This window comes from Ursus arctos, unplaced genomic scaffold (genome assembly GCF_023065955.2).
Source record: "Ursus arctos isolate Adak ecotype North America unplaced genomic scaffold, UrsArc2.0 scaffold_3, whole genome shotgun sequence".
Taxonomy (NCBI): domain Eukaryota; kingdom Metazoa; phylum Chordata; class Mammalia; order Carnivora; family Ursidae; genus Ursus; species Ursus arctos.
In genome coordinates this window covers 91000384-91026045 of record NW_026622985.1, presented here as the reverse complement: position 1 = coordinate 91026045, position 25662 = coordinate 91000384, and the positions used below count along the sequence as shown (strand labels likewise).

Below are 25662 nucleotides of genomic sequence, written 5' to 3'. Positions count from 1 at the left end.
CACGTCTGCTCGGAGACCGCCCTCTGGGCTCAGTGCTGCCCTCTGCTGGAGTATTGGTGGACCTACCTCCTTCCCTACAGGAATGCCACTGCCCAGCCCTGCAGTCAAGGCCACAACCTTGGCCACAAAGGCCTTGAGGGTGAGATACTCTTTCAGGATCACCCCACGGAGTATTGTCTTCATTTCAGGGATCCCAGAGCCTAGGAGGGTCAAAGAATGATTATGTGCAGCTTCCAGCTAGAGGTTCAAAGGGAGATGAACATCCAGACAATGGCCATGGCCATGGGGGTGAGTCAGGGAAGAGGCGGTGGTGGGGGAAGATGGCAGAGCAGAGGAAAGGGCTGTCAGTAGGGTTGGGCAAGGGAGGAAGTGGACTGGAAAGGTCTGCAGGCCAATAAGATTGTGCTGATGACATGACACGGGGAGGATGTGGGGCCGTTCTCACCTACAGCCTGGGGAGAGATGAGGTGGCAGAAGAGGGCGCTGAAGAGGATGAGAGTTAGCGGGAAGGTGACCCAGACAAGGTACTGCAGAGGCACGTTGGGCTGCATCTGGTAATAGGTCCACTTGTAGGCTGCAGAGACATGGGCCTGGGCTCAGTCCCAGAGAGGCGGGAATATCGCTGCTCCCCCACGGCCGCAGCACACTGGTGTGCCGTGAGCGTCCTCACGCCCTAGCAATCCCTTTTGACTTCACAAGATGGTGCTGTTCTCATTGCCCATGGGGGAACCTGAGCTGTGAGAGGTGATGTGACCTGTTCAAGTTCCCACTTGGAGGTGGAGTCCACGGCAATGCTGCCAACCCCACTCGAGCAGGCACATTGTTAGAGGCTGTGCCAGTTTGACCAGAACTGAGGGGTTCTGGGACTCGGGGTGGTCAGTGCTCAGATCAGAAAAGTCCTGGGAAAATGGGGATGAGTTGGTCACCTGATTGGAGGGGCACTGCCAGGTTGGCGGGTAGAGGTGAAGGGGCAGAAGAAATGGATCTGGGTCCAGGTCTGGTCTTATCCTGGGTCAGATCTCCTCTGGGCAACACCCCCTCCCAAAACACACCCAACTTGTCCTAGGTAGGAACTGGAGAAACAGCCACTGTGCAGGGAGAGGCTGAGGGTAAAGGGCCATGGTAAACCTACCCTGAAGGCTTTTGGCACTGACATAATCCATGCTCCAGCTAACCAGAGCCATAAGCAGTCCCAGGAGCACCAGAAAGATCCAGTCTTCTCCTAATTTTCTTCTCACCACATGTCCCAGGCGGTGGACACAGCCTGGGAAGAGGGAAGGGCAAAGAAGAACAGCTATCCAGTCACTACTTTGGGCTCTGACTGAGGACTGGAGCGGAGGAGCAGGGGGGCCCCAGGGTCTTGCTCTATGGCTCATTCACTGAGCTTCTTTTCACCTCTCTGCCGGCTGCTGCCCCTGCCCCTTTTGAAGGCACCCCAGTCCAATTCCCCATGAGATACTTGAATGCCTTCTAAAACTCTTACTTCCTGGGGGTGGATGGGAGGGAGAGTAGGGAACAAGGCAAAGTGAGAGGAAGCAGGGAGAGATGCCCTTCCTTGTTGCTTGGAGGAGGACTTCCATGTGGATGTGGGGAGGGTGGAGGGCGGGCACATCCCAGTTCCTCTCCCAGCCCCTGCACCTCCTTCCATTCCAGATGCCTTGAGCCCTCAGGCCCCATCACCTTGACATTTAGAATAGTGATCCTCATCCTTGCTGTCCACGCTCTCACTGGAGCCTGTCTTCTTGGGCACCCCTGGATCCTGCTCCTTGTCTGAGAATTGCTGTTTGTAATGGCCATAAATCTGGACACAAAGAATGGGAAATGTCTGTTTTGCTGGAGGTAAAAGGAACAGACAACCCAGAAGCACAGAAACCCACAGGGAAAACAGCTTTTTAAAGTCTGAAGCAGAGGCACAGGAACTCTGCTGAGACTGGACGGCAGTGTCAATCAGGGGTTTTGTGCGTGGCTCAGCTTCCTGTGCGTCAGCGTCTGTCTACTACCCCAGCCACCCACTTCTCCGCACTGGCCTCCCTCCTAGGAATCCTGCTGTGGACCTGTGAGGACAGATAAGCAGGTAACTCTTGGTTTCTCCGTCTTAGTGTGTCTGGCCTTTCTTGAGGCACCTCAGAGGCTCTGCCAAGCTCAGAGAAAGCCCATCCACCTCACCTCCCTGTGCTCGTGTGCACGCACAGGAACCAGTCCCGGTCAGGGACTTCCCAGAGCAGGGACGCTCACAAAGAATGGAGAGGGCAGAGCAGCACCCCTCCGACCTGGTAGCCCTCTGCTTGCATCGCTGTGCAGAGCACGTGTGTTTGGGGCAGGGGGAGCAAGGGCTCTCACTGCTTTTAGTCTGCCCCCCACCCCCCACCACTGCACTAGCTCTGTCCTCCAGGACCAGGGTCAGGCCAGGCCGTGTTGCTGGTTCTGGGAGAGCCCGGGTAGGAGGGATCTCATTTCACAATATGAGCAGCAGTTTACGCCCCAGTTCTGGACAGGCTCACACTAACTGCCCGGCTCACGGCTGTTTCGTCTTCTGGGATGAGGTTAGTGACCGAGGGAGACAGTGTGTCCCTCCCTGCCCCACCTGGCCCCAGAGAGCAGACACTACCCATGCAGCTTAGGGCACCTCCCTCCACCTGCCATCTCGGCTGCCTCTGGCCCCAGGCAGGTGGAGAAAGGGAGGGGTGCTGCAAACCAAACCCTGGCTGGGAAACACCTAAAAAAGCCAAATCAGAGCCAGCTGGTTCAGGGCAGGGGGAGGGGAGGGACAACCCAAGTCTGAAGGGGATGCTGCGTCTGGGATTCATGAACAAAAACACTGGTATGTGGAGGGGGGAGGCTGCGCATGGGAACAAGAGCTGAAACAACGTCGACAAAATATTGATAACTGTTGAAGCTGGGTAAGGGGTGCTTGAGGATTCATTACATGAGTCTATTTTTAAGTTTGAAATTTTCCATAATAAAAATTAAACAGAGAAAAACTTAAGTCTAAACCCCTCTTCTTTGCTTTCAGGCCACCTCTACTTCCCACATTTTTACCATTCCTTTGCAACACAAATTTCCATGCTAGTCTGCCTGGTTTCCTGTCACCAGAAAGTGCCTTTTACTAGTTTTCACTCTCTCCACCCAGGTAGGTTGGTGAACATGGGTGAGAGGAGCCCTGGGCCACAAGGGTCTTTCTGTCCCATCCTATCCAATGTTCCAAGGCCAGGGCAGGCCCCAGCTTCCCTAGGAAGTGCCCCCCGCCCCCCGCTTCTACTCACCATTCCAGCCTCCCCTGACTTTGGGTCCCCACTCCCCACTGATTGCCCAGGGTTGCCTCATGTCAGGGACTGACTAGGACTGCAGCGTGAATCCTATGGACTCCTGGCCCCCAGTGCTAACTTCACCTGTGCAGACACCCCTCAGCTCCCCGCCCGTCTAGGTCCCCCTAATCACTCCTGGACCCATCTTTAGCTAAAACACTTTCAAGTCTGGCTTCCCGGTCCTGATAGGATCCATCCCATGACACTCTGCGATCACCTTTCCTCACTGACCCTCACCTCCACGTCTATCCATGGCAACCTCAGAAGCTTTCCTTTGCTTGTGCCCTCCCATTTCCCCTTTCCAGAGGTCTGCAACCCACTACTCCCCACTCCTGAGGGGGGTTATCCCTGGACACCCCCAATGAGCTCCCAATCCCCTCTTGCTGGGAACATACACTTCTACCCTCCCAGGGGCCTACTACTTAATAGGCTCTTACCACCCAAAAGTTTGATTGCATTTCTGCTCATTTTGACTCTGGTGTATCTCTGAACACTCATATGCAATTCAGTTAGCTTCCTCTACTTATCTCAGCACCTTTCTTCTGCCATCTGCAGAAGTGTTTGTGTGTGTTCTACGGAGGGTCAGGAGGGAGAGATCTGATGGTATCTGCGTAGGGGTGAGGGTGTAAGAGACAGCTTGCACACAGAGGTGTGGGCTCCCACACCAATCACTCCATGCCCGTTATGTAAGCACGAGCTAGTCAAGCATGTGTCGCTGTGCCGTTCCCCCCGAGGATTCGGGTGTTCTGTTAGTCAGGGTTATAAAAAACTGCATGGGTCTCTCTGTAAGTGCACGCTTAGCTGAGCTCAGCCCTTTGAAGGATTTTCATATTTTGAACACATTACCATGTACGTTAAGTTAAAAGGTTAACACTTCTGCCTCTTTTCACCTAATTCCTCATTTCCCCCAAGCCATCACACAACTATCTCCTTGACTCCACCACCCCCTCCCCTTAGCACTTTACCTGTGTGGGGCGGGTGTTGGCACGGGGGCCTGCATCCCTCCGGAGCCTATGCTGAAGGGCTCCATTCTCAGAGGGCAGTCCGTAGCTGGTGCAGTGTTCAAAGGGCATATACTGGTACTGGGGAGCACTACCCCACCAGCTCTGTTCGCCCCCATGCCGCAGGGACCCAGCTGGCTCCATGTTCCCACCCTGGGCCAGGCCTTGCCCCTGTCCTCCCCCCAGTACAGCTCCTTAAGCCTGTTCTCTCGCCTGTCCCCAAGGCGTCTGGGGCAGCATGCCCACCCCCAGCTATTTATAGCCATCTCTCCATCACATGACCCCCCCCCCCCACTGCCACATCTGATCTGCTTGGGGTCGAAGCAGGTGTAAGAGCAGTGTGGGGGAGGGGTTGGGAGGAGAACCTGAGGGACAGCCCCACAGGGAATTCCCTCAGCAGGGCCAGAGCACTGTCCCCCTCCATAGTCACAAGGAGGCTTCCAGCCCCAAGCCACTGGGCCCTCTCTAAATATTGCTCAGACCAGGATGGAAAGCGGCTCAGCATGCTGCTCTCCAACCTGTGTGCTCCCCGGGGAGTGACGGACCTGCACCCTCCAAGGGCCCCGCCTTCTCTTCCATTCGGGGAAAGGTGAGGGGTGGGCGCTGGATGGAGTGATCTAAGGTCTGGGAACACTGGGTGGGAACTCACCGGAGAGAGTAACTGGTGCCTCTCTGCATTCTTTTCCTGTTGGGTTGCTCCCAGCTCGATATCGTCCCAAGATTGAGTCTTCATCTGTTGGACCAGCTCTCCCAACCTATCCGATTTTCAGTTTTCTCCTCCAGCTTTGCTATTTCTATCTGCCAGAGGCTGCTAATAATGCTTTGGTGTCATCCCCTTGACCCCACCCTTATTACCCACTGGGTGTGGGAAGCAGGGGTAACAGCCTTGGGTTCTGGCCTTTCTCCCACTTCCCAGACAGATATGTCAATCACACCAGAAGCCTGGACTCTCGGGGAGGGACTGAGCCTCTAGTTAAGACTGTGGAGCACCTGCCTAGGTCTGTCAGGGCAGGTTAGATAACAGGGGAGAAGGGGAAGTGAGCCAGGGGCATGGGGGAGGCTGGGGGTGGGGGGGAAGGGAGTAAGTTTATCTCATCATGAGCCCCACAAACATCAAAGATGACGGGGAAGTACTCTGCTATTTCCCTTTTCAGATCAATAAATAATTTTTGACCAAGGCCAAACTACTCTATCTGGAGTCACTTTTTTTTTTTTTTTTTTTTTTAACTGACTTTCCTAGGACCATGCCCTGTGAACTCTTCACCTTAGGAGAAAAGTTACAAACACGAGCCAATGTGTAGATTAGAATTTGTCACCAGGTAGGGTCTGCCCCAGGATATTCCAAGGTCAGGGACGGCAGAAGAGGGACACCAATCATCTGGTCTACAATTAAATCTTGATCTCAGCTAATCGAAATTGTCCAAAGCAGGTGAGATGGATGCCATTAAAAGCAGGCTGTGTGGGGCACCAGGCCGGCTCACCTAATGGAGCATGTGACTCCTGATCTCGGGCTTGTAAGCTCAGACCCCATGTTGGGTATAGAGATTGCTTAGACAAATATTTTTTAAAAAAATAAAAGCATGTTTTCTAACATAAATCCTACAGCTTGAAGGCTTATAATCCACCAGCAACGATTAAAAACATGTGACAGTTTGAGGGACCAAAGGCTGTGACATTCACCTTCTTTGCAGGCAGAACACAAGAGATCTAAGGATTAGGTATAGATGAAAGGAATACTTTCTCAATAAGGAGAGTACCGTGCCAAAGTGAAAGTAGATTCTTTGGGGGGCTTCGGAAACAGAAAGACTCTCACCTTTTGTGGAGTATGGCTCTCCTGAAGGTAGCCAGTTTCTACAGGCACTCAATCATCCCAAGAACACAATGACTATTTCTTTACTATTCCTTAGAAAATGAGGACCTGGTTAGAGATTCCAAGATTTGAAGGCAGAAATCAGTGGGACTAGGAAAATCCTCATTCCACCAAGTCAAGTAGAAATGCTAGCTGCAATTCTAAAAACCAGATTCTGAAATTGGGAAGGTCAAGGAAATGTACAGCTGCTAATGCTAGAGAGCAAGGATTTGTAATTATCTTGAGTTTGACATCAGAAATAGTTAAAAGCTCATGGGCTATCATCCTTCAAGAGAACAAGAAAATAAAATGTAAACTATGACCGCCCCTCACCCAACAACCCATAGGTACTGTGCTTAGGGTCTTATTTGGAAGATGGGTTTCTGAGGATTCTGTGAAAAGCTCCAACATCTGGAAACGAATCTGTAAGCATGCATGCATTCTGTAAGGTATACATACTGTGTAAGGTATGCATTCTTCTGAGGTTTTGAATAGATTTTCTTGAGGTCCATGATACTAAAAAGTAAAACCTATAGGCTTCTGGAATTGCTATTTGAAGGAAGGTTGTCAAAAATGACCATATGGGACACATGTGCAGGGGAAAGTGTGTGTTGGAGTATAGGAGGGTGTGAACAAGCCAGCCCCTTGGCATCCCATCAATTTAAGCATGAACTTTCTGGGTTACACCCTTGTTTTCAGACCTCTTCAAATCTGGCCCCCCAGCCCACTGGATGACACACCATTACACTCTCTTTTAAGGACTTCCGGCCATCACTTTCCCTCTGCACATCCAGCCTAGCACCAAACCCACGACCACCTACTTCCTAGTTTCACCTAGGCAACTATGACTCCCTCACCCCACACTTTTTCCCTAGATGTACTCACTGATAGTCATTTCTCCTCTACTCCTCATTGGACCCTGCCCCCCCAATTCTTGACAAATCCTCGGTCCCTTCCAAGACCTACAGAAGGCCTTCCTGATAGCCCTGGACAGGTCTCTCTCCCTTCCAGTTTTCAAACATGATACACTTTTTGCCTATTCTCTACCTAACCGGCACAAAGATGGAATAGTCTCTGGTCTCAGGCTCATTCTCCCAGTTCAGTGGGAAAAAGTTTTTCCCAAAAAAGTGAGGAAAAAAAAATCATGCTAGGAAGTCCCAGAACCAATACTGTTAGCAAGGAACGTACACTCAGCTAACATTTTGTTCACATCCTGACCTTACTTTCTACAGAAAGGCAGTAACTTAGTGGGTTATGGTTATAAAAGAATGCATGCAAAAAACTTACAGTGTTTGCCCCCAGAGCAAGCACTGAGTGGAATGCCTGTTATCGTGAAGCTCATCGTGCCAGAGTTAATCATCCTCAAGTGCAAGGCCTTAACACCTAATACCTTGTCATTTACCATGCATATTTAATCCTCATGGGGACCTTTTAAGGGAGAAACAATTTTCCTCCTTCTTAGCAAAGGGAAACTGAGGTTCCATGAGGTTAGGTACCTTAGCCAAGGTCTCCAGTATCTCAAAAGGCTGAGCCAGCATTCAAAACCTATTTAATTTTAGAGTTCATGGCCTTAAAGCTACATTTCTTCCTTTTCTGTGTTTTGGAAGTCCTTTGGAAGTCCTTTGAAGACTCATTTCCCTCTTCTGAAAAAAACGACTGGGAAAAATGACTAGCTCGTCAGCCCACAGGGAGGGCAGACTGTGAAGGTATAGGTGCTCCCTCGGCTGTGGCCATTATTACTGCGTTCCTCCTCTGACCAGACAACGCCTGCCCTGCCCCCCCTCCAGCGAATGGAGGCTCTGCTCTCCCGGCCCCCGTTTCCTCTTCCCCCTTACAGGAAGCAGGATGGAGGAAAGCAGCAGAGAAGGGCAGCCCCCAGCTCAGAGAGGGGGATAATTTTAGCAGAGAATCCCTGGCAGAGGTAGCAGGGGGGAAGGGAAGAGAGCTATGAAATTCAACCTGATACTCTCATTCAAGGGCGGGGTGGGAAGGACACACAATCCCGGTCTGAAACCAGCGCCTCGCTCCGTAATGCCCAAACATACCACACCTCCAGAAAGCTTGCCTATGCTGGAAATGGGCACTTTGCTTACTCCCACAGCTCCAGTAATTTCTTAACCTCTTTGAGACTTTGCATCCCTTCCTCCCCAGAGGACAGCCCCTACTTTCTCCTGCGGTGCAGCCAAGCAGCGTCAGCAGGCCTTCTGTGCCTTCCTTATGTTCTTCAGCCAATTCTCCTCCCTCCACTTGCTGATATGCTTCAGCTCAACTAAATCTTTTAATTTTCCTCCTCCTCCGTATCTCCCAACCACTTTCTCCCAGGTCCCACCGATGCTTCCTACCAAGATGTTCCTAGAGAATTTCCCATCTCTTGCTAAGCCTCCACGGTCCACATGCACTTGCACACTTGCCTCTCCAGGCACACACTTTGGATACACTGCACCCCAAGAATTTCCCAACATACAAAGCCCACTGCTTAGATCGCTTTCATGCTGCCCTGAGTTCTCTTACAGTCCATGTCTACTCCAGAAAACCTTAAATCCAACTTGGGACCACAAAGATTCTGTAATCCTCACCATCCTCCAATTCCAGCCCAATCTCTTTCTCCAGCCTCCATCCCATAATCTACATAATCCAGAACCAATACTGCTTGCTAATGACTCTTAGGTCTCCTCTGACCCTGAGAAATCCCAGTGCCAGCTATATTTTGGGCAGCTGCCTATGGCCATGACAGCTGAGATGGGCCCCCACCTGTAAATGTAACAAAGATCATGGGAGCAAAGGAAGAAGGGTGTTTACCTCTGTGTATGCCTTGGGAGGTGGTGAGGAATGCTGTAAGGGGCCAAGCAAATGAGAATATGTGAGTTTCAGAAGATTATCTGTGGAAAAAGAGATATCAGGCACACGTCAGCAATAAATATGAGCATTTATTTGGCACCTGAAGGCAATATAAAATCCTGGCAGTGGGAAGTGGAAAGGTTCTATCACCTAAATACTTCCATGATACTGACCCAAGGGCAGGACTCAGCAACAAGTCTCCAAACCCCCCGGCTCATAGAACAAGTATTTACGGAGCACCTGAACGACTACAGACTGAGCACTGTGCCAGGAACCATGGGAGATGCGGAAGACATTGACACATGACAGCTGTCTTCACAAGCTAGCAGTATCGGTGGATAAAACACCACACACGAAAAAACCCAGAGTATAAATACTAAACTGTGTACATTGTTCAAGGGAAATTTTGTCCAGAAGTAGGATCCTAGCAAGGATTCTTTCCTTCGCCCAAAAACACTTACTGAAGACCTACCATATGCCAGGCACTGGGTATATACTGGTGAACAAAAGAGACAAAGAGACAAGATTTTTATCCTCAGGGACTTACAACCTTAGTAGGCGAAACAAAAATGAACAATGAAGCAAGCAAGTACGTGATTATAAACAGTGCTAAGTGCAATGAAGGAATTAAACAGGATGTAGAAATAAAGAAACACAGAAGATTTATTTAGAGACAGAATGGCCTAGGAATGCCTCCACAAGAAGGTGGCATTTAAGCCAAGACTTGTGGAGAATGGAGCTCAGTAGACCCCAAAAGAGTGTCTGTGATGGCGCAGAGCAGGAAAGGGCTCAGAATGTTTGAGAAACTGAGGACGGCACCAGGGAAGTCACTGAGAGGCGAATCAGCCTTTAATGAGGGACAAGGGGGAAGGCAGGAGCCCTACAGGCCAAGGTTAGGAGTCTGGACATTACTTCAGATTTAATAGAAATCTTAGCAAGGGAGTGACATGATCAGATTTATATTTAAAAACCCAAAACCAAAATCTGTCATATAGAGACTAGCCTGGAGAGGGCAAGAATGGAAGAATAAGAGAAGTCCCTGAAGAACAGGAAAAGCACCATATACGGACAGATAAAAAAAGGCTGCTAGGGGACACAGCATATACAGCGACAGCCTCTCTAAGACAGAGACCTAGGAGAAGGGAAAACAGGCCATATAAAATCAAAAGGGGATTTAATACTGAAACAGAAAGCAGGAACAAGCGACTACATTACATCCGTGAGCAGCCAAATGATCCAATTAAGTAGTATTTTAGACAGATTTGGTGACAGCAGTAAACAGGATGAGCTGAAGGTGAAATGGGAGAAATAGGAAGTAGGGAGATAACAACTAGGATGCTTTTTATAGAAAAGGACATTTCAGAGGAAGCAAAAGATAAGGTGACAGGTTACAGAGTATGAGGAAGCATACCACTCTTATCTGCCTCTGCTAACACTCTCTGCTGAGGTTCATTTCAGTGACCAAGCTCAGAAAGAGAATAACTGATTAAGAAAACTTTGGAACTTCCCTGGGCAAAGATCAACAAGTTCCACGTACAAGGCATCCAAGCTGTAACCTCTGCCGAGAGGCTGGATTCCTCGAGCCCAAAGCAGCCAACTGTGGAGCAGAAAACCCCGGCCTTCCACTGGGTGGCCTTGCGGTCCTGCAGGAAGTGCACTGGTCATGACCACACAGCTCACGACCACACACATGGCAGCACTGTGCCGCCAGTCCTGTTTGCCCGTTTGAGGCAAAATGAAAACATCTACGTCGAATCAAGACACTTTCCAAACTCTCAGTCTGGGATAAATGGGGTTGGAATATGAAATTAAAAAAAGACAGGAGATGGTCTCTGAAAGGTCTTAGCTAATGTAATAAAAGCAATTACCAAAGTGCTGTCTACCAAAGCCCTAGGGGCAGGAAGTGAACATAAGCAGCGGGGAAACCCACACGCCCTCTCCCCGTAAGGACACCGTGTTCATAACATCATCGGCTAGGCTCCTCCACTGCAGTCGAACACTCCTGGCAACTGGTCGGTACAGAGCCAGCTCTACAGGGAGGGAGCTGCCACAGGAGGGGCTGGCCTGTGGTCCCGCACGCCCAGGCGGAGAGGACAGGTGTGCTCCACAAGCCCGGGAGATTCCCAATCCCTGAGGGGGAACAGAAACCGTGTATCGGAAGAGGACAGGCCTCATCAGGCCTGTGCGCGGCAGGGCCGTGGGGACGGCGTCACGTGGGAGGGTGGCCCGGGAACAGGTAGAGGTGGCGGCACAGGGTGCTGCAGTACTCGGACATCTCCTTACAGCGGTGGAACTCCGTGCCGGGGGCGTAGCCCTCACGCTCCTTGATGAGCGCGTTCACCTGCAAAGGCAGAAACCCATGATCCCCATGAGCATCTGGGCATGAGAGGCAGGCCAGAGACGATGACAGACGGGGTGAGGGAAGAGGAGGCCGGAACCCGAGCAGACCGAGCCTGACGGAGGTGACTGACCTTCACGAGCATGTCGGCCACGTGCATGTCACACGCCCTCTCGGAGAACACCTGGGTGAGGGCCTCAATGTACCAGGAACCCCGTTTGGTGTTCCGCATGGCAGCAGTCCCTGCAACAAGGACGGTGTCACCCACAGTGTGAAGGTCATGGCACAGCTGACATGGGGGGTGTCCCAAACTCTACTACCACGGCACCTGTACCCTCCCCTGTCAGAGAGCCCAGGGGGGAAAAGTGCACATCTCCGAGAGCGCAGCATTGGACTTCCCTCTGGGAGCTCTGAATACCTCTGAGGCAGGCATAGCCACAGATCATGTCTGAACGCGTGGGCAGTCGGGTCTTCAGCAACTCCTCTTTGCTGGCGTCACTCTCCTCGCACTCAGAGGATCCTGTGCTGTTCTTGCCATCCTGCTGGTCCACCCCACGGTCCGTTTCATCTGTAGCAAAGGCAGACAGAATGGACAATGACGTTATTCCCTCCCGTGGCTCTTGCGCCTGCCACAGGCAAGCCAGTGTTCCCTGCCACCTTGACTAGGAAGAGCCATTTCCAGCTGCTGCCTCCAATCTCTGGCTGATGAATTAAAAAAAAAAAAAAAATCGTTACTCCCATTCCTGCCCAGCACCCAGCCGTTACCCAGGGGAGCACCCAGCACCAGGCTCAAGCATGTGCACAGACGCAAAGTCCAAGCTTCATCCACTCTGCACAAGATGGAAAGTGGCAATCACATACTCCTTGTAAACAGAACTAAAAATCCTATGTCTGTAATTCATTTGTTCAATTAGCAATATACCTGGAAGTCACAGTCCTTTTTATGACAATACACTATTAAATACTGACAATTCAGTTTTATATATAAATAAGAAAACCAAGTTAATAAACTGGTAATATGATTACTACATGCATGCTATATAAAAATGACCTCAAATCTATGTATCAATAAAAAAATTAAAAAAAAAAAAACCCTAACCATGATCAGTTTCTAAGTCTTTTGGTATTTTTAAGTTACCTATTAATTTCACAAGCCAAATTGTGGCAGGCATCCAAGATTTAAGAGAAATCTGTAAAAGGAAAAACTTAAAAATTGGGATAATTTGACTCATTTCTTCTATATTTCAGCAGTTTTCAACATACCCTGACTACGTGTCCAACCTCCTGACCCAGGCCTTATCTATGCCCAGACATATTCCTATTTGGATGCTGCAGTTTTATTTTGGAGGTGCGTGGGGATATGGTCAGTAGGAAAAAGAGACAGGGAGGACACACAGCTCAACACACCAAAGATAAGAGAGCAAAGTCTTTTACAGTATTCCCATTTCATGCAACACTCAAGAGAACCCAAAAGGCAAGCGAAGCTTGAAGAACTACAGGGAAATGACCGAAATTCACTGATCCCAAAAAAGTTACCGAGCAACTGCCATGTGCCAGGCACCACTTTGCATTACGCCCTAGGGCTGTAAAGACTCCTGCTCTTATGAAGCTCACACTCCAGTTTAGGAAGCCAGGCAACTGGAGAAGGGAGAGTAATTTTACAGACACCAATTGTATTAACTAAGTACAACAGAAGACAGGTGAGCTGAAATCTTCAAAGGTCATCTCTTGAAGGATTTAATTTTAGAGAGAAGATTCAGATTATCCCAGAAAAGAGTAGTCCTCCCTATCCAGATCTGATATTGTATATATATCTCTGAATATAGGAAGAGAAAATGACCATAAATGTCTTTCACTTTATTTTGCCAGTAATACCTCCGAAAGGAAACAGGCTAAGCTAAATGTGTCCCTCAAGGAAAAGGAAACTTCTTTCTTGCCTTCATGTCTCAGATCTATTCATCAATAAGTGTTATTGCTTCTTCCAATAACACAAAATCCCATCTGTTTTCTGTATGACTGCTACAGTCTTTGAGGAGATTAATTTTCACCCCTTCGTTCAATATTTATTAAGTGCTACCATATATCAGGCAGTGCCCAGGGCCTGGGCATCCAGCTGGTGAATAAACAGTAAGTTCCTGCCATCACATACCCTTTCCTCACTGCAGCTCCCCAGCATGGTAATCGTCCTGGAAAAGAACCCATCACATTATTCTTGAGCTACCAACAGTCCCACACTATTATCTGCTGAGGCCCAAAATCTCAGTTTAAAAGGTTTATCATCAGCTGGGTGGATGTACTGCCTGCAGCCAGCCTTAACTCACCACACACCTACAGATGCCCTGTCCTTAACTTAGATCTGGGCAGACTTCTGGCCCCACACATTTTGGGGGAGGGAAGGGGCTGTCCTTTTAGTCTTGGTGTGTTTATCATCTTGTATCCATTTCCTCTGGAAGGCCCTATTTACTACTCCATACCTATGTAGATTTTATCCTTCTGGGTCCAAATTAAGCCTTAACACATTAAGACACTTACTAAATGTCTTCAAATTAAGCCAACTTAAAACAATCTATTCTCTCTTACTCCTTCATATGCATGGCTTGTATCTCACTAATTTCCCCCTTGCTTGAGGCCTCTAAATTATTCTCAAGCTACTTCATGTACACTTGCTTTATCTTTCTAGTAACTGGTAGGCTCTTTTGAGACACACATTTTTTTCTTTTTTCCTTGTTTTAGATAGTAGCAGTTTGAGAGACCACACATTTTCTCTTGCTTTTGTGACAGTATCCTAGTCACGTTGCAGGACCTTAATAAATTATATTCTTTGGTGATATTAGGAAGATATCAACAATGTTAACCATTTACATTCATTGAACACACAAGAGAAAAAAAAATTATTTGAATGTTAGGACAAAGTGACCTTTAAACCAAACTATAAGTCCCTTGAGGGCACTAACCATGCTATAACAGTCATGGCTGGCCTTTTCTGTGGATTGACTATGAGCCAGGTACTGTGCTAAACAAGACCTTCGTATGTATTATTCCATTTAATTATCACAACAATCTTATGAAGTAGGTCTGATCACTACCTACATTTTACATGGAGAAAATTAAGGTGGAGGGACATCAAGTAACCTCTCTAACTTGATATAACTAGTCAGTGGTTAGAGCTTTTAATTATGACGGTTTCCCTCTAGGAGAAGAAGTATGCCCGCATGTCATTCTTCGGAGCCTAGTCTTGGCATCCTGGCTCTTGGAGGGTAAGAGACTGCATGCAAGAAGAGGGATGGAAGCAGCTCAAGGACGAGTAAGAGCCAAAGCCCGATGTGGGGCTTCTGCATTGCTGGCCTGCACGGTACACGGATGAAGCAGAGAAGAGGAACCATGGAGTGCAGATGAAAAGAGAAGAGGGGAAGAGGGATCAAGAAAGGAAAAGAGGAAGGGTGCGAAGGGAGAGAGAGAGAGAGACAGAGAGAGAGGAGACGGACAGAAGCTCCTTAACTGCAATGAACAACAGAAACAAGCAGACCAGAGTGAACTGCACAGAAGAAGTGAGAGTTCTCCAGGAGGAAGGCGAAGGCACTGATAGTGTCCTGAGAAGAGGACACGGTGGTGCACAGAGAGCTGACCAACCTGAGAGCCATGGGCTGCCCAAGTCCCAGCACACCCCATGCATTGGGAGACACTTACAGAGCAAGAGAGGCGGTGGCAGCAGTGAACAGAAGGAGGTGCCCAAGGGATCCAATAGCACCTGAGAGGAGCAAACAGCAAAGTGAGAGCTGGTGGGAGGCTGCCCAGGAGCCACCACCCAGGTGCTGATCTGCCAGGGCACTCACCTCCACGGCAGGCCTGGATGAAGAACATTTTCGGCTTGTTTTGTAGGTTTGGGCAGCTGGCGTTGTCAAAGAGCCGAAAAACCTCTTGAAGCTGCCAGAAAGAAAGAAAAGTGAAGGGAGGTTAAGTAGACCGCAGGCCTTCCTGAGTCCTACGTGTACTACAGCAGCCATTACTGGAGAGATGGGCAGGCAGGAGGGGAAGTCGCCTGGTGTGAAGAGCTGTCAGCCCCAAGATGACACACACCTGAAGCAGTTTGCCATCCACACCATAGATGCCTCCCTCCACGCCATGAGACAGAAGCGCCACAATGCAGGAGTCAGTGACACGGTGGGCAGGTAACTGGGCAAAATTCTGAAGTTTCTCTTGCATTTCCTGGAGGAAAAACACCTTTTAGTCTTGTTCACTGCTCTCTGCACCAACATAATCTTTCTTTGGTGTTTGAAACTCTACGCAAGAGAAAATGTTTTCCTTGTATTACTGTGGTCAATGATAAGAGAAGTCAGAGACCCTAGGAGAGGCTAAAAAAAGCTACGCACTTATCAGAAAAATGCATGACTTCACACACAGAATTCTGAATACAATTTCACAAAATCCAGACTCACTGAGATATATTAAGAACTTCTGGACTAAACCAAGTTACTAATAAAGCTAATTATGAGCTAGTTAACTTTATCCACTCCCCAGTCATCAACCCAATCCTTTTGTCAGAGCAAATGCCCTTATACATAAATGGCACAAGGGGGACCACCGGGTGAACTATGAATGAGCAAAATATCTATACAGTCATAAGGAAATAAACCATTCTGACAAAGGGCTAATGGAATCATAACAGAGAATAATAGTACTTTCATGCTGTTTTCGGTCTGAGATTTTAAGTTCCCAGAGACGTGATATGTGCATAAAATGCTCCATTCACAGACGAGCACACTGTCTGAAGAATTCCCCACAGGGCCATGGCTACATACATGGGCTACAGGATTGGAGGAACCCAATGTTTGACCCTTGGGTTCACAAATTGGAACCAGTTATTTGGCCCCTCAAAGCTCTAATATTCATTTTGTAAGAAGATAATTAAGAGTAAATTTTTTCCAATTTCATAAAGACTAAATGAAATACTATGTAGAAAGGATTTATAATGATGTCTGGAACATTGATGTATTGCAAAGTTCTGCCATTATTATAATGTGCGTATCTAACAAGGAGTAGCAATGTTATTTTTTCAAAGAAACCTACTACGGGTCAATCTTGGCGTCCAACTTAAGAATCTTGCCTATGGTGCACCAGGTTGCCATACACCACTATCACTCTACCTTAAGCATTTGGCCAATTCAATGGCAAGTTACGCAAAATAGTAAATAATCTGATACAAACTGTTAAACCTGTTTCCCTCTGCAACTCAAGAAGTCTGAGTGGTCTCTCCTATTTGAGACCAGAAGACAGAAAACAAGTTCATTTTACTATGAATTTTAGTGAACTATAATGAGTATAGTGATAGCAAACTAGGCAAGACAGTTACAGCAGAGCTTTACTTAAAGTTACCAGGGACAGCTCCCAATAAAAAGCACACCTGTACAAAAATTGCAGCGGTTCTGGAAACCTAATGCAAAGTTTTGGGTCCCAGGAAACTATGTTTTAATAAGCCCTGACATGGTGATTCTGACACACTAAAGTTTGAGAATTACTGGTCTACTTGTTTGGAATACTTCAGTTTGCAGATAACTGAGATAATTATATAGAAGACTTGAAAGTCTATAACTAAACTGGAAATGAAATTGGCTTTATTGAAAAGTATGAACATTTTCGGGCAAAGAGAAGCCAATCATAATACTGGAAATCTTAAGATAGTAAAAAGATATCCAAAACTCATTTACTTCAAGAATATATAATCTCAAGGGAATACAGAAGTATGAATGTTCTTCTGGAGTTGACCATAATAGAATTTTTTTTTTTTAAGATTTTATTTATTTGAGAGAGAGCAAGAGTGGGGGGGGCGGGGGGGAGGAGGAGCAGGGGGAGAGGGAGAAGCAGACCCCCCGATGAGGGGGAAAGCCCGATGTGGGGCTCAATCCCAGGACCCTGGGATCATGATGTGAGCCGAAGGCAGATGCCTAACCGACTGAGCTACCCAGGTGCCCCTTGAAGAGAATTTTAAGAGTAGTTGATGTTAATTTTGCTGGAAGAAGGCGATAAAAACGTAAGTTTGGCACCTACTCACAAGCATTTTGAACTTAAGTGAGACTTTTAGGTCAGTAAATAGAGGACAACAAAGACCAAGTAAGAACACACACACTTGGTAATCAAATTTAACAGTACTAAACTGATAACTGGGGGTTATTCATTTGGGGAAAGTTTTTCTAAAAGTAGCACAGCTTAAAATAGGATCTCTAGATTTCTTTCTTTCTTTCTTTTCTTTTTTTAAGATTTTATTTATTTGACAGAGAGACAGCCAGCGAGAGAGGGAACACAAGCAGGGGGAGTGGGAGAGGAAGAAGCAGGCTCCCAGCGGAGAAGCCTGATGTGGGGCTCGATCCCTGAACACTGGGATCATGCCCTGAGCCGAAGGCAGACGCTCAACGACTGAGCCACCCAGGCGCCCCATCTAGATTTATTTCTGATAAAATTACAGTACTTCTAAAAATAGCAAGGTCCTTAATTCTTGCCTGTATTTTTAGCTGGAGGCTGGAGGACACAAGGGAGTAAAGTATAAACCCTCTGAGATGATACGCAAAATGTTATGGCTAGCTGCATTTTCCAGGGATGACCCATAGCGCATCCTTACATTTCCAACGCAGTCTGTGACCCAGATGCAAGTTAAAAATCAATACCACATGGTAAAAGGAAATTTGCCACTTTAAAATGTATCTCATTTCCTTTTTTTTTAAAGATTTTATTTATTTATTTGACGGAGAGAAAGACAGCCAGTGAGAGAGGGAACACAAGCAGGGGGAGTGGGAGAGGAAGAAGCAGGCCCCCAGCAGAGGAGCCTGATGTAGGGCTCGATCCCAGGGATCTAGGATCATGCCCTGAGCCAAAGGCAGACACTTAACGACAGCCACCCAGGCGCCCCATCTCATTTCCTAATATGTAATAAATTGTAATTCTGGAACTAGTAACCTCGGGAGGGAGGCACAGTGACAGAAGACTTTGATGACAAACAGAAAAATGGAAAATCTACATAAGCAGTGAGAATACGTGTACTGTCCAGCACTGCTGAGTGAAGAGGGTTATCTAAGACTACACTACTTCGAATTTCTAAATGCAATTATTTCTAAAGTCAAAATGGTATAATGGGGGGAAAAAGGACCTTAATTTTTTTGGTTCTCTTTGCTCACCAAATAATCATATGATAAAAGAGTTGAGTCTCTTGAGAAGTCCTACCAGGAAGAAAGTACTCTGTGCAGACACCCAAAGAACCAAATTATCATATCCATTGTAACTACTTGGTTTTAACTTCATCTGAGAATTTGATAGGCCACTGTTGTAAACTCACATTTCTGACTCTCCAGAGCTGAGGACAAGGCTACACAGGGAGGGTTCTATCCCAAGGGTCAGTCCTATGCCTTTTGCTCTTGTTACTCTACTCCCCTTCTCAAAGATCTCATACTCTCACCACTTAAAGTATTTCTCCTACATAGGTAATGCCCAAATTTACATTTTTGGTCCTGACTTCTCTGAGATCCTCAATTCCTTACTTTTCTATCTTTTTCCATATGCAGTCTTTTAACCACCGAGTGTTGATAGTACAATCATGCCATTATGCTGTTTTCACACGTATTCTTTCCCTCTTGGTCCACTATTCTGTCCAGGCTCCCAACATCTTGCATTGGCATTCTATCAACTCCAAACTGAATTCCCTGCCACTGGTCTCTACTTCATTCTTTTCAATGGTGCCTTGAATCATCACTTTAAATGTATCACCTTTCTGTTAAAAAAAATTACTAATGGTTTTCTAAAACAAGTAAGTTCAAGGCCCTGGCATTCTGGTCCCTTTATCTCCGATCTTATTTTTAGCACTCCTTTTCCCTAGCATTTGGTTTACCCATTAGGTCCCTAACATCACACACACATTTCCTATCTATAGGCTATTCTCCCTGCCTAGGACCCCCTCACCACTCCTCTGTGCTTTAGTGGCTTCTTCCCAGGCCAGCTCAAGTCTCACACCCTCCATTTATCCTTCTGACGAGATCTACCCAGGGTGATTGTTTCCTTCTCATAACTGCTGTAGAAGACACTGTCTACTCCTGCTTGGTCCTTCAGAATATAAGGGGAAATACTTCCATTTTTGCTGATGTCAAGACTCCCTCATCTAACTGATATCCTGTAAATTTAAGATTCACATTTAAAAAAATTTTTAGTATAGCAAACATAGTCCCCCCACCATTATAAAGTGCTCCAATTAATTAATTTCGAAAGTAAGCTCTACGTCCAACATGGGACTTGAACTCACAACCCCAAGACCAAGAGTCACATGCTCTTACACAATCATTCTCACAGAAGAATGCTAAGATACAGAAATAAAGACCACAGACAATGCTGAAGACAAAACAGATTCCCTACCACAACAAATCAAAGTGAACTTCCTAGAAACTTTGATTTTACCATTGACATTTCCAAAGGGAAGTTTAAGAAAGTGCTATTATTCTGGAATCAAAATGAAGAATTAGGGGTGGGGGGATGGGTGAAACAGGTGGTGGGGTTTAAGGAGTCCACCTGTCATCATGAGCACAGAGTAATGTATGGAAGTGTTGAATTACTATATTGTATACACAAAACTGTTTTAACACTGTATGTTAACTAACTGGAATTAAAATTAAAACCTAAAAAAAAAGAGGAAAGGGATAGAAATGAAAAAAAAAAAAAAAACCCTGAAGAATTAGTATCTATTTACCAATAAGCTACTATCAATTTCAGAACAGAAATACCTAAAGGTAACTAAGTCAGCAGTATAGCTCAGTAATTGGGGTTAACAGGGAATAACAGATAATGAAAATGCTTGTGATTTGCAGGAATCCAGTCTAAAAGTAATCTCCCTTAAGATCTGTCTTGTGGTCACATAGCTGGTAAGAGTAAGGAATTTCCCCATGTTAACTCATTAAACTGCCATGGACAGTTCTGGCAAACCTCCATTTGCAAGAATGTCATCTGCCAAAGTAATCTTTTGAACAGTAACTGGACTTCTAAGCAACAGTATCAAATCAAGAAATAAATGTCCGTGTTGTCCTGGCTTATAAATATCTTTCCTGATTGGCTGGGTGAATCTCAGGTTCTCCTCACGTCCTGAGTGACTGGGAATTAAGTGTCTGAATATATAAGAGAAATAACAACCCAACCAGGGACCAGTATTACTCAGGGAGAGCACAGCGACTCTGAGAGGCTGCAAGGTGAGACCAGAACAGAATGAGTAAAAAGGTAAGGAGAAGAAAGTAACTTGAGTAAGACCTATCCAGCGGGCAGAGAGCAGATGTTCCTGGCCCCACTGTTGCCCAGCTCTCTACTATACACATTAGATGTACCTGTGCAGTCTGGTCAAGTAGAACATGGACTTTGTAGCCCAAGAGCTTGAAGAGGGTGACCAGAGTACTGTGGTCCACATCCCCTCCGGAGCGAAATTCCAGGTCTTTCTCTCCAGTGAAGTGCACATTGCTCAGCACCAGTGCCAGGCCACGAGGCCGAGACTGCAACCTATAGGCCTGGGGGTGGGGGAGCCAATTAGAGCTTCTCATGGACAGAAACTGTTTCCCCAAATAAACGAGACATTTCAAGAAAACAAAGCCATCAGATTCTTGTTAACCCCACCAAGTCAATACAGAGAAATGCCCACAGAAGATAACCAATCAGTACTGACTTTCTGACTAACAAAGCAGGAAAGAGCTATATATGCAAACTAAGTTCAGACACCCAGGAAAGGTGTCTCATTCCCTAACTTTTCCTCTTGCATTCTGTAGGACTTACCAGCTGGTAGTGTGTTTGATAAAACTCAGGAGTGCAAGGCTTCACCTGAAGGCAGGGAGGACCATCTCCATTGTCTAGGGAGTGTTCCATAGTATCTGTGGCATAGAGAGCCGAAAAACTAGTGTACAATCTATGTGTCAGTCCCAGTACTTCCTTATAACCTAAGGCATCCTGTTGAACTGGGGTTTTAATAATTACTGGTCTTGCTCACTCCCCTATATTAGAAGAGCCACGAAGCCAGAGACCCTGTCTGCTTTTGCTCACCACTGGATCCTCCACACTTAGCCCATACACAGTAGGTGCTTAACCCACTGAATGACTGAATGGGATATCTGATAAAAGCCTTGTTCTAATCACTAGGCTACTCAGTCAGCAGGCTAGTGGCCCATAACATAGTCTTTTCTCATCCTAAAATAACAGCTTTAAGGAGCCAGGCCAGTCATGTGTAGGAATTTCCTACCTATACCAGTTGCTCTAAGGACTAATCCCCATGAAAAAATCATCTGTGATGGAGGGGAAGCAGGCCCAACCAATATCCCATCTAAACTCTCCTGTTAGTCCCTAACAAATTCACTAAGGAGACTGTTCCCAGTATGAATGAAAACAGGTATCGTGCTAGGGCAAAGTCAGATACCAGTAAAGAAAAAAGTCTATCTGTGGGATGTGTTATCCCATCAATTCTCACCTGGAGACAGGCGGGGCTGCTTGTGAGGGGGACAGGACTCACACATCGGGAAGGAGAGACTCAAGTCGTAGTCACAGCTCAACTGTAAGAAATCAGGACCCACCATGCCAGGCCTTAAGGAGATGGTCTAGTCTGAACAAAACCATAATCTAGTCCCCCCCACCCTGTCTCAAAAATTCCTTTCCCACCAAACTAACCCTTCTCAACACACCACACATCTAGGGCTCCATACCGGTGGGAGTGCATGCTGAAGACCAGAGAGGGTTGTGAGCAACAGGTCCTCCAGGTGACCCTGCTTGGTCTCCCTCAGGGCCACACAAAAGGCATCAAAAGCCTGGGGACCCCTTTTGGGCAGCAAGTTGAGAAGTTCCACATTTTGGCTGAAACTGCCCACTTTGGCCTAAGATAAAAGAATATAACATAAAATCATATTTATTTATTCAGCTATAATTCTCTCTCTCCAGATGACCTTCCTACTAATCTCAAGAATCCTTTTATAGGAAAAATACATGGATGGGGGAAGTCTTTTCTATTATTCTTACATTATATATCTTTTCTGTTAAAGGTTTAGGTAGAAGGGCATTTCCATTTCCTTAGAAAGGTTCTACATCCTTGCCTCACTTCATCATGCTCTGTTCCTACTCCTATGACCAATTTACTGATTTGGCATTTCTCTGTTGCTTCCCAATACCTGAATGTGCTCCCTCATTTCCAAGGTGATGATGTCCTTCTCCAGGAGGTGCTCTAACAGTTCACTCAGCAACAGCTGTTTGGCTAGCACCACTCGGTTCTTTTTCAGTGCTTCCTGATGGTCAGGATGCATGCCACACGCTCCCAACACCCTACAGATAAAAGGCAGAGGGAAAGGCTGTCAAGTACAAGATTTGGCACAGAAGAGTAGAGTGGAAGAGGTGTGGGTAGGAAGAACAAAAAGAATGGGACTTATGACAGCCAATATTAGGCATACTCTATTGAATCTGGTTAAAATCAAAGTAGTATTAAGCAGTAACACACCAATCATAAAGAAATAATATATAATTTTTTATGGCGTATGTTCCACTGAGACCATCTTCTGAGATGAAGAGTCTGTCTAGGGGAGGGAAATACCTACCTTGACAAAAATAATACATACAAAAGAAGGAACGTTCCTCTGACAGACCAATTTCAATTAAGAGATTATTCCAAAAACATTTCACATTATTTATCTAGGCTGATAAAAATAATGAGTTAAGATGATCCTGGGTGAGGAATAAAATAATTTGATACAATGGCAAAAGCTCAAACCAACGGCTGGCTTTAATAGTAAATAAATGAGACAGGCTGACACACACACACATTACTCTATAGCCCACTTCTACCAATTATACCTGTGGTCTTTAAAACTTAAATTCCTGTGATAAAATGACAACAGAAATGATCAGAATCCTGTAAGAATTAAGAACTGTATAAGTAGCAAGTATGACATAAAGTCACAGTAGATAAATACCCATGACAAACACAATCAACGTAAATTGAGATCACTTGAGTTAAAGCATAAAGGCTAAATTGTTTCGGTAATTTATGAGGGATGTCTTTATCTCAAGGATTCTTTGGTTTTGTTATTGGCTTGGAAAGAGATCGGCTTCTGTTTATGAATTTTAAAAATCCCATTTCCAACATATATCATCTCTGTGCCTCGTTTATATAAATGCAGAGCTCCCCAGCTTGCTTAGTCAGTTTCCAAAAACATGACAGCAGTAAGGGCCTGATGGCAGAGAGAAAGGGAAGAGATAACAGCTTCAGTTCATAACTTAAAAACTATTTAAAGATGCATACTGATTTCAAAGATGTTAAAATGTGTGTGTTGGGGAGGGGAATGGGCATCTTAGAATCAGTTAAATACCATGCATTTATAGGATGTACTTGGCTTAACTCTAGGTTAAAGATTTATAGAGGAGAGAAAAGCAGAGTCCTGAAATTGCTGAGGGACCCAAGAAGATGGAATGTGGGATCCCAAGGCAGAGAAAGTTGTAAAACATTCCTAAGGCTGGAAGCAGCCAACTAGGGTTAAATTTGGAATTTGGGACAGTGATGTTTGAAACTCCATTTTAACTTTAGGTTTCTGTTCTACAGAAATACTCCCGTGACTCCAAACCTTCAGTAGAAACCTGCTACAATACATCTTGAGAAATCAAAAAACCCTTTTTAAGAATCACCTTAGAAAACACCAAAGCAGTAACAATGATGGCATATATGAAACTGGTAAAAATGTTATTATGCCAACTGCAAGACATCACAGCTGGATGCTGGGTATTTCCTCAGGATACATATCATTGGTGGGCTAGGTTTACTCAAGCTTCTTCTCTTACTTAATTTCTCTTACTACTTTACCAGTAGTGTTTTTTCCTTAAAACTTTCTCCTCCCTTGTTTTCCCTGATATTATTCTCTCCAGTTCCTCTCTCCGCCTATGCTCCTGTTCCTGCAAAAGATCTTCAACCCGCCCTTAAATGTTGACATTCCATTAGGAACCCCCCTCAAAGAGCCTCTCCCTATTCAATCTCATCCATACACACAATTCACTTAATTGACTCCCAATTAGTGACTCTTTCAAGTTCTAGACTTAAATTTTCAGTCAGTAACTCATTAGGTTTAATCTGAAGTATTATCCATTCTCTACACACCTGCTCCTTCCCCTATTCCACTTGAGGGTTTAAGTCTCAAATACGGACTTTTCCCAAAGTAACCATGATTCCCTAGAACTTCAGGACACAGCTGGAAGTGGCGGAAGGAAAAGAGGAAAGGACACAAAGGGAATTCTTAAGTCTTGATTCTGTCTTTCTGCAGGTTCTGGCTCCAAAGTCCTAAAGCGATCTTCTGGGTCTGGACCACGATGCATTAAAATGTTATCCAGGGTCATGCTTGCCATGAAATCATGTAACTGGGGCAGAGCCGGGGATACACTCCGAGTCTCAGAACCACCTTGTCCTTTCAAAGTACTCAAACCCCAAAGCTTATGTCGACTGCTTTGAAAACCTGATCATTATACCCAAAGCAATACGTGCCATGATACTGTCAATCCAAGTCAAATGCACATCAGGCAGCATCCCGAGGTTTGCAGGTCTCGTCCGTTTTTAAGAGGACAAAGTTCCTCATAAAAGAATAAGGGGAAAGAAAGGATGGAGAATCTTTAAGAAAAGCCGAGATTTGGCAGCACTGGAGAGCTCCTCCTCTTCTGAGCCCCTTGGGTTGGACAAAGCAGGCTGAGGCGGTCGGCTCACGAGGAACAAGGCCGACAGGAGGCCGCCGCTCGCGCGCCCCTCGGGGGCTCAGCCCAGCCTCCCACCCTTGGCAGCAAGGGCGGACACGGCTGCTTCCAGGGACTCCGAGGGCTGGGGACGCCAGGGCCATGACCCGCACTCCCCTCCTTGGGCCCCACGAAGGACCTATGCGACCCTCCCTCACTCACCTGCGCCCTCTGTCAGCGGCCATTAGCGCCTTTCGCTGTAAGGCTGGCCGAGAGCCCGCGCTCGGCGCCGCCATTTACCGCTTTTCCCGGGCTGTGCGCGCACCGCCCACAATCCAAACAAACCGAAAGCCCTCGCGCCCTCTGCATCCCTCCCCCGTCCGCCAGCGCACTACGCGCCTGCGCGCTGCTCCTCCTAGCTCCACCCCTTCGAGAAGCCTACCCTGCCCCTGCCGTCGCCGATGCGCGCGCAGGTACAGAGCCCTCGCGCTGGACGTGCCGTCCAATGGGGTGAGAGAGCGCGCTTGGCGGAAAGGGAAGGGGCGGGGGGAAGCGTGGAGCCGCTCCGTCCTACGCGGGAATCCGATTGGTCGTCGGTTCCCGCGGAAATCACGGCTCGCTCTCCGGCGCCTCCCA

General features: G+C 46.7%; 2 protein-coding genes across 7 annotated transcripts in view; both read right to left on the bottom strand.

The window, feature by feature from the left end:
- Positions 1-5351, bottom strand: part of CLCN1 (chloride voltage-gated channel 1) — a 38125-nt gene extending 32774 nt beyond the window's left edge. For 2 of the 4 annotated variants that reach the window (XM_044388894.3, XM_044388889.3), the window contains exons 1-5: positions 4271-4944; positions 1681-1801; positions 1133-1264; positions 446-574; positions 67-200 (exon numbers count right to left, since the gene is read on the bottom strand). In XM_044388894.3, coding sequence (XP_044244829.2) covers positions 67-200; positions 446-574; positions 1133-1264; positions 1681-1801; positions 4271-4450 — 696 coding nt within the window. In that variant the 5' untranslated portion in view covers positions 4451-4944. The other 2 variants (XM_044388896.2, XM_026512962.4) reach the window with 2 other exon arrangements.
- Positions 5352-9062: 3711 nt separating this feature from the next.
- Positions 9063-25449, bottom strand: CASP2 (caspase 2). 3 transcript variants are annotated; one of them, XM_026512917.4, is made up of 11 exons: positions 25249-25449; positions 22494-22644; positions 22035-22202; positions 21803-21884; positions 21118-21212; positions 20679-20855; positions 15409-15537; positions 15165-15255; positions 11750-11899; positions 11465-11574; positions 9063-11334 (listed from the first exon to the last, which is right to left on the bottom strand). In XM_026512917.4, the coding sequence occupies exons 1-11, from the start codon at positions 25320-25322 to the stop codon at positions 11203-11205; spliced, it is 1359 nt and encodes a 452-aa protein (XP_026368702.1). In that variant the 5' UTR covers positions 25323-25449; the 3' UTR covers positions 9063-11202. The 3 variants fall into 3 exon arrangements, with proteins under 3 accessions (XP_026368702.1, XP_026368712.1, XP_026368719.1); XM_026512927.4 differs by lacking the exon at positions 22035-22202 and having other exon boundaries at positions 25249-25414; XM_026512934.4 differs by lacking the exons at positions 9063-11334; positions 11465-11574; positions 11750-11899 and adding an exon at positions 11910-15079 and having other exon boundaries at positions 25249-25426.
- Positions 25450-25662: the final 213 nt, after the last annotated feature.

Excerpts from the sequence above, each read along its gene's own strand:
- CASP2 (XM_026512917.4), bottom strand. The coding sequence starts at position 25,322 with ATGGCGGCGCCGAGCGCGGGCTCTCGGCCAGCCTTACAGCGAAAGGCG. Across the intron at positions 22,203-22,493 it reads AAATGAGGGAGCACATTCAG|GCCAAAGTGGGCAGTTTCAG; the intron begins GTATTGGGAAGC and ends CTTTTATCTTAG. Across the intron at positions 15,538-20,678 it reads TACTTGACCAGACTGCACAG|GAAATGCAAGAGAAACTTCA; the intron begins GTACATCTAATG and ends TTTTTCCTCCAG.